Source organism: Procambarus clarkii, chromosome 58 (assembly GCF_040958095.1).
Source record: "Procambarus clarkii isolate CNS0578487 chromosome 58, FALCON_Pclarkii_2.0, whole genome shotgun sequence".
Taxonomy (NCBI): domain Eukaryota; kingdom Metazoa; phylum Arthropoda; class Malacostraca; order Decapoda; family Cambaridae; genus Procambarus; species Procambarus clarkii.
In genome coordinates this window covers 22,155,747-22,169,584 of record NC_091207.1, presented here as the reverse complement: position 1 = coordinate 22,169,584, position 13,838 = coordinate 22,155,747, and the positions used below count along the sequence as shown (strand labels likewise).

General features: G+C 38.6%; 1 protein-coding gene across 10 annotated transcripts in view; it reads left to right on the top strand.

Annotated features, from left to right (window-relative positions):
* Nucleotides 1-11,949, top strand: part of Liprin-alpha (PTPRF interacting protein alpha) — a 339,563-nt gene extending 327,614 nt beyond the window's left edge. For all 10 annotated transcript variants that reach the window (XM_045757948.2, XM_045757940.2, XM_069306681.1 and 7 more), the window contains 2 exons: nt 1,778-1,894; nt 8,344-11,949. In XM_045757948.2, the coding sequence (XP_045613904.2) occupies nt 1,778-1,894; nt 8,344-8,421 (195 nt within the window). In that variant the 3' untranslated portion in view covers nt 8,422-11,949. The remainder of the gene's footprint in view (nt 1-1,777; nt 1,895-8,343) is intronic.
* Nucleotides 11,950-13,838: the final 1,889 nt, after the last annotated feature.

The window sequence follows — 13,838 nt, the reverse complement described above, 5'->3', positions numbered from 1 at the left end:
GAGAAGTGCATTCTGGCTACTAGGTACGACATATATATATATGTATGTATGTATATGTATGTGTGTATGTGCCGAGGGCACCTGCCGTCATGCAACGTCATGCCCTGGGCTCCATGCCATTGGTCAACAACACCACACCCCTACCACTAACCAATCAGTAGACGGCTGGTGCTGCTCCCCCGTAGCCCCACTCCCTTGGTGGAAAAGCTATCCTCCTGAGGATCGCCTCCACCATATTTATCCTGGAGGAAACGCTGGAAGCCTCAAACGAACAAAAATAGCAATTTCTTTCAAATGTCACATCAGGTTTCCTCCTAAATGTATAAAATCAACTCACAGTTCTTCTAGTTATGTTCAAATCAGGAAGTCATGGCTTTTTATGCGGGAAATAGGACAAAACAGGACTGAACTCCGTCACAGGAACAATCTCAGTGAGTTGACTTCAGGGAGCCACCAGGGATCACCTAGAAAAAGAGATTTCATTACATTCAATGCTGGGTATTTTTAGTCTTAAGTATTACTGTATTAAGTATTTAGTATTTTTATTCATAAATCTTAACACTTTCGCGCTATCTGGACGCGCCGGCGCGTCCCGTTTCGTCTAACGCTAACGCATAGTGGACATAAAGTTGAGTCCTCTTTTAAAATATTTGTATAAAATTCAATTTTTATCCGATTTACTTTGGGTTTGTTTCAAACTGCGCGCTATGAGGCTCTCTTTCTCACCACTAGGCTGCATGGTACAATAAGTTCATGAAAGGTGTGGATAACTTCGATCAAATGGTATTTTGTCCCAAACGGGTTGCAGGTGGGTGACTTTAGCCGTTTATACTGGTAATGCTTCCCCCATATCATGTATTATATGCATATGTCTGTTTAGGGAATTTTATTCCGATCAATATACAACCAAAAATAACTGTGTGCAACAAGTATAAACTTGACAAACATAACAAAAGTAAAAACATTTCGTGTGTGTTTGACGCTCACTGATATGTTCCAGCGTTGTTTTATATTTGGCGCTATTCTAACTTACGCTTTGTTGATATTTTTTACCTATGGGCACATAGAACATTCTATTGCGAACACATTGACACAAAAATGAATGACGTACATAGAAAATTAATGTCATGAGAGTGAAATAAGTATAAACTTTCAAAGCGCCGTGCGTCGTCCCGTCACCGATACCGGGTAACAATTTCACCACTTCCCACACTCTTGCGGGCGGGCCGCATCATTATTCTACGCTTATATTCATATCACCGTGTTGGGAATTTCATTGCGAGTCCATTGATACCAAAATTAACGCTGTAGAATAAGTGTGGAGGTGATTACAATCCCAAGAGTAAAAACATTTTGTTGCTGATGGGCGCTCACGGCGAGTCATCTTCGTAGTTATTTATTTGGTGCTGGTATCCCTATACGTTTCGTGACTTTTTTTACTGATGTTCTTCTAGAGAATTTTATTGCGAACACGTTGGTACCAAAATGAAATACGTAGCATGAGAACTAAGGTCAGAAGAGTAAAAAGAGTATACACATTTTTGTTTTTACGCTTAAGCGATAAAAACGCTGCGCGCACATTCGGTTGGCTGAGTGACCTTTGCGGAAAGTGCGAAAGTGTTAACAAAGTACTAAGTGGATCGTTTAAACACGAGGTGTCTGGAAATGCATCCCTGTATAGAACTGGAAGCAGAATACATTGTATTTTTGCTTTAGATGGACTTTATATTTTAATTGTAGGCAAATTGTTAATGCTTTATTTTATCTACTTTTACAGGAATATGCAAATAACCTCATAGAATCTGGAGTTCATGGTGCATTAGTAGCCTTGGACGAGAGCTTTGACTACAATGCTCTTGCTCTTGCTTTACAAATTCCTACACAAAACACTCAGGTATGTATTATATGTTGCCCTGTTTCCATTTATCATTAAAGCCATATTTGAACTTATGAATGTTTACAGTACAGTACTGTATGTCACTCTTGGCATGTAGGTGTGTCACTCTTGGCATGTAGGTGTGTCACTCTTGGCATGTAGGTGTGTGGATGTTACCTGCAGCAAGAATGTCACAGTGCAAATAGGAAATATGAGTTTTAGCAGCTAAGTACTGTACATTTCCAGAACATTAACCACAAAGGTATATTGATGTTTCTGACGTATCACTTATAGTTGCACTTAATGGCAAATTTCTAGTGACCTTTGGATTAGAAATATTGTGTCATGACTTGCTCCAGTGACAAATTTTACAGGACAGAGCTGATTCATTAACAGAATTCAAGTTGTTTATATTGTCCTTAGTGGGTTTGGCTCGTTTTGTACACTAGGCTTAAGTTACATATGTGAACACTTTTTTTGTTTGTAGAGAATCTGAATATGTGCCTCCATGTATTTTCTAAAGTTATCGCCTCATATGTTTCTCTCATGATGCAATGCAGTGAGTTCACTCACAGTACACTACTGTTATTCCAGCTGGAGGCTTTCCTCACATTTTCTTGTTCTGTCAACCAAGTTAGAGGTCTAGGCTAGCCTATACCTCATTTAGGCGACCAGGCTTTCTCTTGCACACTGAGCTATAGATTGGAGTACTTGGTGATCTTGCATCATCATTGCCTCCCCCACCATGTATATTGTCTATGACTCAATATTTTGGGGACTATACCCACAACAATTGGTGAGTTCTGGTTGAAGGAATGTCAAAGGAGTTACTTATACTGGTGGGCCATCTTTTCGGTGACTCACTGTTGCTAGCCTCAATGAGATAGCTCCACGCATATAAATCAAATCAGCTTTAGGAGTCCTTAATAGTTTATCAGAGACCAAAACTTGGCTCCCTCACACCTTCTTAGAGGTGCAGAAAACAGCGAGATTCTAGATTACCTTCACTGAAAAAAAATATAAAAAATAAAATAAACCCTAGAAAGGAAGCAAAGCAAAACAGAAAACTTCAAGATTCACAGAAAGTAAACAAACAATGCAGCAAATAACAATCCATCCAGTTACCAGTGGTTAAGTAATGACCCCCTCCTCTAGTAATAAATAGCCACTGCCAGGTGGCACCACTACTGCTCCCTGTGTCAACAATCCTCGATCCTTCATCTTATGTCAGACAAGTCAGGGTGTCTCTCCCTACTTCGAGTGGTTTTGCACTGCCTGTAACCTCGTCATTCTGTCATATGTTGGATCGGCCCTAGGTAACTTGTCAGTTGGTTGAGTAGTTGTGCAGAAGCCTAAACTTTGCTTGCTTGATTTTCCTGCTGGGCGGGATTTGGTTCCAAGCATTGTAGCAGTTTCTCCAGTTGCACCCACTCCATCTCTCCAGGGACTGGTGTTAGGGCACGAGCTTCTTTCTACTGCTCCTTACTTAATAAAGTAGGGGAGGGTATATATGATGATCCCTATGGGTATTAGTAAACCACCTCAGAGGACAGCAAGACTCAGTGTTACACCAGGCCTTTCCAGGACATACCTTATGCAGAGCTCCTCCTTCATACAGCAAATTGGGTAAAAGGGTTTTGCTAATACTGTAATAGCTTCTGAAATCATACAGGGGTTAATTTCTATAGGCTTAAGCTTAAGCAGTACAAAATATATCTGGAGCATGGTTGTAATTTGAAAACACTATTGAAAAAGAATTTTACAAAGATGTTACTAGTCCCAAAAACTCAAACTCGGTTAACAAACAAATTTATTCTAAAGCTCTACTTTTTCACAATTTAAACTGGAACACTCGAAGAGTGTTGTTGCAGGATTTTGGTACACAGTTACCTGCTAGTGTACACTGAGCATTATGCAATGTGACTAACAGCCTTTAACAAGCCACGTGACCCAGGACAACAACGAGGCTAAAAAAATCTACTCAGCAGAACGGAAAATTACACAAAAACTGCCAGCTGTCATGGGGACATGTACATGAACAATCCTATTCCTAGTCCTGTATAAAATAGCACCACAAGTGCAATAAAAGTCCATGCATTAGTTACCCAGGTGGATGACCATCCAACTTGACCTAACAAGTGGAGTCGAGTGTCCAAACACCACCGCCACTCAGAGAGACGTGAACGATCATATCTATTGTTCACACTCGCTACTCATCCTGTGTTCCAAAGTTTTCTGGCTCCCCATCTATTTGTTTTCATTTCTTATTTTGTTTAAACTAGTTTTCCACATTTAACACTTTTATTTTCCACATGCTTTCCAGTCACAAAATGTACTTGGAATAATCTCTCATATCAATATGAAGCACTTGTTTACATCTTTTCTGTGGGGAGCCCCATCAGCTCCCTGAAGCTATCATCACTGATTAAGTGCCATACTACCAAGCGCCATCAGTTGCAGAGTTTTTTTATGCCTACCGGGGACCACGAGCCAAACCTGGCCCCCTCAGAAAGGTGCAGAGAGCGATGGCCTATGATCACTTTACATTTAAGGATATCATCTATGCCATCACCAGAGAAAGCACTCAGAAAGATAGGTGAATCGAAACAAACCACTGCATGGTTTAAAAACTTAACCAAAGCCCCCAAAATGCCGAAAAAGAAGTACCCCTAATAATAAAAGATACAACAAAACTTAGTGAAATTAGGCCCCCACTAGTTAACTCCACTTACCCCCTCTCTGGAGGGAAGGGGGGGGGGGGTAGCTGACCCGAGGCACCCAGGCTGGGCTGACTGGCTTTAGTTATTTCCTGATGTGCTTAGACAGCCCAATATTTAGTCAGTGTTGGGACCAGTCACCAGTCGGTCTTGTGATGATTTGGGCCATGTCTTCCGGCCTAGGTTTTCTTCTTCATCCCTGAGCCTGCTGTTCCATTTTTCTCTGAGCTTAGCTTTAGGGAGCCACTGAGGGCTCACTCTATAAATCCAGCAGTGAATGTAATGAAATGCCTCTTTCTGGAGGAACCAGGATGACTCCCTAATTCCCCCCCCCCCCCCCCCCTTTCCAGGTTCACTAGTTCACCGTGATGTTTTTAATCAGCTCCAGAACCGAAAATGGAAACCCACTGAGCTAGGGCTGAGGCCAGGCCACCTAGTAGTGGTAATCTGTACCAATGAGTTATATGCTAGTTTGAGTGAATCCTTTGCTCTGTGAAAATAATTTGCAGAGTTGTTTGGAAGTTTGAAGGCTTTGTTTTCTATGACTGTCTCCGGTTGTTTGTAAACAACAGGAGATGTTGCAGATGTTCTGGAAGCTTTTTTCAGTTGGGTGATGGATTGTCACTCACTCCTTGTACCTCTTGTGATCGAGGACAGGTTCTGGCTCTGGTCGCCAGTTGGTCAAACAGAAATTTTGTGACTGTTGTGATCTTTTAATATGAAGCATTCTCAACAAGATACATGTAGCTGTAGGGAGCCAGCGAGGCTCTAGAAGCTTTGCATTACATTCTGTGCTAGATTTTTCTTAAAGTTGTGGCATGGAATTTGCTTCAACAACCTCTTCCATCAATGCATTCCACTTGCTGATCACTGGTACAGCAAGATTTTTCTTATATCTCTACAACTCATTTGCATATCCAGCTTCCATAGATGTCACCTTGTCCTACCACATTTTAATTTAAATAGACTTCCTTTGTCTATGTTGTCTAGTCCCTTTCGGATCTTTTATGTAGTGATCATATCCTCTCTGCTTCCCTCCTTTAACCTCCGTGCTGTGCAGCCTAAAATATGACATTCCCACTGTGCGCCGAAAATAAATTCTTTGCAAAAAATTTTTTTCTCTTCTTATATTGTTAAAATACAGTCTCTGATCATGGGAAACTAAGAAAAAAAAATTGGTATGTGACATACTTTGGCTGTGATGAAGCTGAGAAGTTGAGCAAATATATTTGCGCTGAGCAATGGAGCGCTCAGGGTCACTCGACCCTGCCACCCAGTGGGGAAGGCAGTTGCCGCGGATATAATTTTTCACAATTACCCGTACAGTATTTTGATGTTTCTCATTCGTTTCTTCTCTGGTTTTTTGCTGTAATATTATTCAAAAGTGTGTGATTTGTGGAATTTATATAGTTCAATGTGTGGAACATCGCTATGCTCAAAATTATAGGGCTTGTATATGTGACATATATATTATATTCTACGATCAATCAAACAGTGTTTTTGCTGTTATTACACTATATATATACACACACATTGTATATACCTATCTACATATGTGTTCACCATAACGAACCACTAAGTTGGTAAGGAGGGTCAAAACAACAAGACTGGCCGCGACACAGCAGCAAGTAGATGCCACCTCCCTCCCTCCTTCAACACCTACTTGCCAACCTTCCTCCTCCCACCATACTGTTATTTTTTTTATTACACTATTTACACATACTATATATAAGTATCTACATGTTTTGTTCACCATAACTGTACAACTAAGCTGGTATGGTGTCCAAACAACATAGTGGCAGCCACAAAAAACTGCATGACAAGTGACACAGCATCTAGAAGACGACAGCCTCACTCACTCCCTCACCAACACCTGCCTCACCGAAATGGCTCCTCCCAACATACTTCTTTTGCTGTTATTACACTATATACACATGTTATATATAAGTACAGTGTTATGGTTGAAGGCTGAAGAGAAACAATCTTCATCCACATGGTTTTATTCTCGGCCAATAACCACAACAACAAAACAATTATCAGGTACATGAAATATTATTAACAAGATCATAAACAAAAGAGCATCTGCTCCAAACATGCTACTTCCAACATCTGTAGTACTCAATCCCTACATACAGTATCTACATTTGTGCTCACCATAGCAAACCACTAAGTTGGTATGGTGAATCAAAACAACGAGAGTGGCTGCCACACACCAGCCAGCTAATGCTACCTCCCTCCCTCTTCACCAAGATTCCTCCTCCCACCATACTACGCACATCGCTATCACAACAATCCAGCTATTATCAGAATCCTGGTCACTAAATTCTGTAAATGAATAATTTTCCACAAATTTATTTTGTAAAGGAACATGAGAAGTCATTTCAAGATTCTTAGATGTACCAAAATGGCAGCGTGCTGTGGCTAGTGCTGTGAACATCTTGAACAGCATTGTGTTCACTGATATCTGAACATTGTACACAGTCGTTATTACAGTCAGGCACTTCTGTAATACTATCATGGCTAAATAATACCAGTTACATATATATTTTGACAGTTTTAGGCAATGCTGTGGTCACAAGCTGAACAGCGGTGCTGTTAGCTCATGCTGCGTGCACCAGCCTTGGTTGCTCACTCTGTACTGAAGGTCTCACACCCGGGAATATTTATTGCCTACAATTTTTTTTTTTTAAATGGCATCTTTTTCCAAGAGCCCTGAGAAAGCTGATATGAACCCCATGTAGCCATGAGAGTTTTGAATGCTATGCTATACCTGGCACTCTGCACAGTGCGGTGGTTAAATCTGTGATTTCTCTCAACCTGTCCTCATAGCTGAGCCCCTCTCAATTCTGGGACTGATCAAGTAGCAAATCTCTGAATTGTCTCAAGTTTCTTATTGTGCTTCATGAGGTGTGGGTTCCATGCTGGTGATGTATTAATTACCAACAATTTCTGGTTCTCTTCATCCACAGGATTTTGTAAATATTCATTCTTCAAAACAATTTTTTTTAAATATTTTACCCTTACAAACTACTATGTTGACAGTTATTTATCATTTTGGGTAAAGTATATTTTTAACAATGATTATGATTATTTAGTCTTTAAAATCTGCACTCACTTTCATTGGTGAAAGTCTGCTTTCAACACTGGTACAATCATGTCTGCCCATTCACTATGAATAAGCTCTAAAAATGCCTTCTGCCAGTAGCTTTTCAAGAGCTGTTTCCCCTAATTCCTTGTAATGAAGAGGAACTCTTCTTACTTCAACAAATTTAGGGAACTATCATTTGTTACATGAAATTCATCAACTCTGTTGTATATAGGCCTATCCTGATCCACTGAATATTTTTCCAACATGTCTTTGGCACTATTAGTTTTCTCCACCATTGACAGTTCATCCAAACCAACCAGGAAAGTTATGGCCTTATCCATTAGGTCTTTTCCACACAAGATCAGATTATGATTCTAGAACAAAAATCTCGGACAAATTCTTTATGATTATAACCTTTTACAGAAACTTTTTCATGAACATTACTTTTCAAATTCTGAGGTTTGTTTTATCAATACAGTATATTTACATGTGTGATATCCTCCCTTGGAATTTACGTCGAGCCAACCCTGTCTAAGCACGATATTTTGGTTTTTATTCTCTTATGCTATCATGAGACCTCTATTTGTAATTGACTTATAAGTCATTTTTAATATCGCAGTGAATTTTTGGTTTGCTTGTATTAATAATTCTTTGTTTTTCAGGCAAGACAATTATTAGATCAGGAATTTCGTAGTCTGCTTTCAACTGGAACAGATCGAACAGACATAAATAAATCTTGATATGAGGCCCCCGCAGCTAAGGATGCTGAAGCTAGACTTGTTTAACAAATCCAAAGAAGAAGGGCAGGATGACCAGCAACAACAGAACCCATGGTTGTTGTTCATGCCCTTAATTCCCCAGCCTCACCTTTACCCAACCCTACAATAGTAGTTAATTCCTTCTACTGTTGACTCCATACAGGTGATGTTGATTGGTCTAGGGTGTATAATAAGGGCAAATTACTCTGGTGATTTACTGTCATACACAAAACTGCATGCTGTTGCTTGTTATGGGGTTTGGGCACTGTAGTAGACTGCAAGTGTCCTGAGCTGGACTCGGATCCCTTGGAGGATCGCGTATCGTCTGCCTTGTCATTTATATTCACTAAGAGCTTCTGCAGTCTGTGTGTGTTTCACTCACTGGTGATGTAAAAGGTGATTTTATTAAGATAAATTGTTAGTGAAATAACAAGCTGCAAAGACTGTGACATTATGGCAGTGCTAAAAGAATCACCTTCTCGGAACCTCTAGTCGACGGTGGCTATAAATCAGCAGACGGTGATGTGGTTTGGCATGATCTGTTAATCTAATACTTGATGCTGGGTTTACCTTAGTGTTAAACAACTCAGCCTAGTTTGGTTGAAACTGCCTAGTACTGTGCAGGGCTGTGAATCAGGATATATTATACTGAATTGACATATTGATAGATATACAATGATTGTTGTGTTAGTTGAAGCAGATTGGTACTGTACAATCATGTCAAACACTTGCGACATACACAGAAAGATAGGGACCTTCAACTACACAGTATAGATATGAGTCTAGCTGGTTTCTTCAAAGAATGAGTTTGATTGCCTGGTAATGTTTGGGAAATACATTACCAGATAATGTGCTTAAGTATATACAGGAATACATGTTGTATAGAAGTGTGAATGAAGCAGTAAATGGAATGTTGGTGTGAATTGCTAAAAGGGTGCATGTGGATATAAATGAGTATTAATGGAGCATGTAGGTGTCAGTGATGATATTTTGGGTCCTATACAAGGAAGTGAATATTACCGGCTAGTCATGTTGAGGCATGTGAGTGAGGTTATGTTGTCTGTATGTGTAATCTTTACCTGGTCCTGTATAGGGGTGTCATGTATGTGTTTCAAAAATTTCCAGAAATTTTTATTTTTTAGGCTTTTCAGTAATTTAAAGGATATCAGTTAGGTGTTTTACACTATGCAGAATAATTTGGTTGCTCAGTATTGGGAAATTATAACTGAAATGCAGAGGTAATACAAGTTTGTGCTGTGCGTCCAGTGTGACTGGAACTGCCAGATCAGGTACAAGACTTTTTATTGCTATTGAGTAATGTTTAGCTCATTTGGAGTACCTCCAGTTCATCACAGGAATACAGTATATGTGTATCTGGTGCAATGTCTGTACGCACATATGATTTATAATGTAACCGTCTGTGTATTGCCATCATTGTTGAATCACAGTGTCTTGATTTTAACTATATTAACTTGAGTCAGATAAAGTGGAAATTTGCAGGTGGAGGTGCAGAGCAGGATAACGGCTAGTTAAGAATATGCATGGTGACTAGAAGACAAAAACTATCTTCCATACTTTACATGCCAAACTTGTCTTTGTAATTAATATATGTAAAAAAAAAAGTCTCCTCATGATCAAGATCTTGGCAAACAGTGTCAATCTGCTTAAATGTTATGAGTGATAACTGGTCAGTTGTGTATTGGAGTTTATGAAGTGTACTTGCTGTTATTAGGAAGACAGAGTTGGCCAGTTGACCTGTGAATGAGCTATGTTGTCATAAGGAGCAGATATGGTCTGTACAATGCACTTTACATTGATGTTGAGTATGACTGATTGTTTCTGTGAAACTTGTGTAAGTAGTGTCCCATTCTCAACGTAATGTTCAGTGTAATGCCAGATATACTCACCTCACTGTTATATGTAAAGCTTCATGTTTACCTGATCATCTTGACTGTATTCATTCATGATGTAACTTTAGTTTTACTTTCATTTTGTTGTGGTGCTGTGTGGCTATAGTCCCCCTACCCTCAACCCCTTTCCTTGAGAAAAGAAAAGCTTTCTGTACACCTAATTTTGTGATTCTACAATAGCACTTTAAGAGTATTGCTTTTATAGTCCACATTACCCAAGAGGTGAGAGACTTCGTTGTTGCTGGAATGACTGGCTGGATTTCTTTCATCGTCCCTCTCACAAAATGCAGCTTAATTATGGCCAACTGCCTCATTTATAGTCATAAAGCTTTTTTTATTGTATTTATTAAATGTTCAAGAAATCATGCCAGTGAAAAGTTTTATATTATTATTTTATATTTCTCCTTTCTATATGTTTTTGTTAGATAAGTAAAATCTCACAAAATATTTAAATGCGATCTAATGTCTAAAGTGTTATCAAAGATAATAATGAGGTCTTATGTCATTCATCTGAATACGTCATAACTCTTGACTTCACTGATTTAAGGTATATGATAAGAATTAATTCTTTGACTCTTGACCTACATGTGACTGACTTCCCAACTTCACTGCCTCTTGACTTTCACACGCAGATCACTCTTGGTGTATGTGATTGGTGAGCCACTACATTGGCAACATTTCTGTGCCATGCGGTCATTCACATACACAACAAATGTATGCTCATTATATCCTTTCCTTGTAGCTGTAACCAAACTTATCATGAGTTTAGCTTACAAACTTATAAGTTTTTACATAACAGAATTCTGCCATCTTGCAGATATTTTAGCCGTGAACTCTTGTACAAAATAGTTATATTAAATTACATCTATTTTAATACATTACTTCTTGGTTGCATTAATATTATGTAAGTGTTCATTCTTTTTTATTTTCTATAGAGGTAAAGGTAAACTCAGTTCTTCATTTGAGGTTTTGCATAAATTGATTGATTGCTTCCAGCTCACTAAAATTTGCAATGTAAGATCTTATTGAATATTTTATTTATCAAAGAGGTCAGATTTTCAAAATTTGTACTTATCACGAAACCAAATTTAAAAACTGATCATTCTTAATTATTGCCTCTTCCAAATATTTTAGCTTATTCCTCAAGTGGCCGTCACCACACATAAATAATCTTGTTTTCAGAAAATGGTAAACTGAAGCTTTTTAGCTACAGTTTAAGTTTTATTTAAATAATTGTTCAACTCTTAAGGAATACACATTTTTCTCTCTCCACTGATGACAGCTCAAAATATGAGCAATACATACTGTTCTGTGCTGGAGAGTTGCCAACAATTCTTTTATTAACCCTTAGACAGCAGTTATCGTCATATGTTGATTCATGGGGTTATGCCGTTATTGTCATACGATGATTTAAACAATTATTGTCTGGGTTTTACATGTATGATGCTATGATGCAAATAAGTATATATAATAGCTCTCTGTGGATGCAATAAAGTTTACCTTGACCCATGACAAAATCCTGCTATTATTTCATGGTTACATTACTAAGTGAATGCGGTTATTGTCACGAATGTTTCTTGGTGAATGCATCATCATCATTGTGTAAAATTCCATCATAATTACATATGTATACCAATGATGTTCATGTGGTCTTTCACAACTCTGTATGGTTGTAATGAGGTATACCAGGTAAACGACTCATTAATTGAACCATCATGCGTTACATTTACTAGGAGCGTATTGTCATCTGTGGTGGCATATTGGTGGCTTAAGCCTTTCTTTCAATCTATACTCTTGCCCATATGATGCCAATTAGGTCCTGACATTGCCCAGAGCCCAACACCACTGTTTATTATGTTTACACACTTTTCACTACTCTCTACTGGTTGCAATGGAGCATACCAGGTAAACCAATTATCAGTTGAAACATTATCATGTGTTATGTGATTTATCAAGTTATTCAACACATGTACTCTTGTAAATAAAGAGAAACAAGTGTTAAACAATCAGGGAAACAGCTGAGGAGAACACAGGAGCCTCAGTGGCAGCATAGTTAGGCATCGTGTGTTGACAGACGCCAGAACTACTGCCACTGCAACGTTTCAGAGTGCCTCCAACTAGTAAAATGTAAAATATTCACATATTTTCATGTTTTTCTTAAATTTTGCTTACAAAATAATAATTCTATAATGAAAAATTTTTTAATGAAATGATTTTATTTTTTGCGCATAGGCAGGAATTGACCATTTTGATATAGCCGCTGTCTAAGGGTTAAATAATTTGTAATGAAAACTTAAAATATCAACATACTTATTAAATACAAATCATTGCAAAGTACCGTATATGCCGGCATATAAGTTGACATGTGAAGCCAAAAAATCTCTAAAACCAGGGGTCGACTGAATACTCAGCCACTTAGACTGGACGGTAGAGCGATGGTCTCGCTTCATGTAGCTCAGCGTTCAATCCCTGACCATCGAAGTGGTTGGGCACCATTCGTTCCCCCTGACCCATCCCAAATCCTTATCCTGACCCCTTCCAAGTGCTATGAAATCGAAATGGCTTGGCACTTCCCCTGATAATTAAAAAAAAATTCCTGCTGAATATAAAATGTGGATGCTGTACACGCATTGTACACCCCTTGCTATAACTTTCACAGTCCATCACAATTATTTCCTAATGAAACTCTTGTTTAATACTTGCTTGATGGGGTTCTGGGAGTTCTTCTACTCCCCAAGCCTGGCCCGAGGCCAAGCCTGGTTTGGCAAGTCTATTTAATGTAGAGATTATAATAATATCAATGACTTACTGTAGGTTATTGTAGGTTCGTTAATACAGTACAGTGGTACCTCCGTTTTTTTAATTTAATCCATTCGCAGAGACGGTTCAAAAACCGAAAAGTCAAAAACCGAAACAAATTTTCCTGTGAGAAATAATGTAAATTGAATTAATCCATTCCACAACCCCAAAAATATTAACTTAAAAATACATTTTATACATACTACTACTAATATTTTGTACTACAGTATGTACAAGCATATCTTACCTTTATTGAGGATTCTTGTTGGCATATGGAAAACAGCGAGGACGGGAGGGGGGGGGGGGGGAGGGAGAGGTGTTAGTGTTTGGAAGGAGGGGGGGGGGGGGGGTCCTCTTCCATTATAATAGCAGTGATGACATTTCTGGGGTACTCTCTCTCTCTCTCTCTCACATTTTGCAGGCATACCACTAGTACCTGGTTTTGGATCACTGCTTGCTTGTCTTACTAAGAATCTATCTGTATACACTTGTTTTTCCCTACATTTTAACACTTGTCTGTAATGAGACATCACATTGTCTCGCTATGAATAATCTTTTGTTTTTCCTCTATCATCATTCGCACAACTATTTTCTTAGGTTGAACTTTACCACTGACTTTCTTGGCACCCATGGTGTGATATACTGTATAATAAGAACTTTCATGTTCAGAAACAAAAATAATAAAATTCT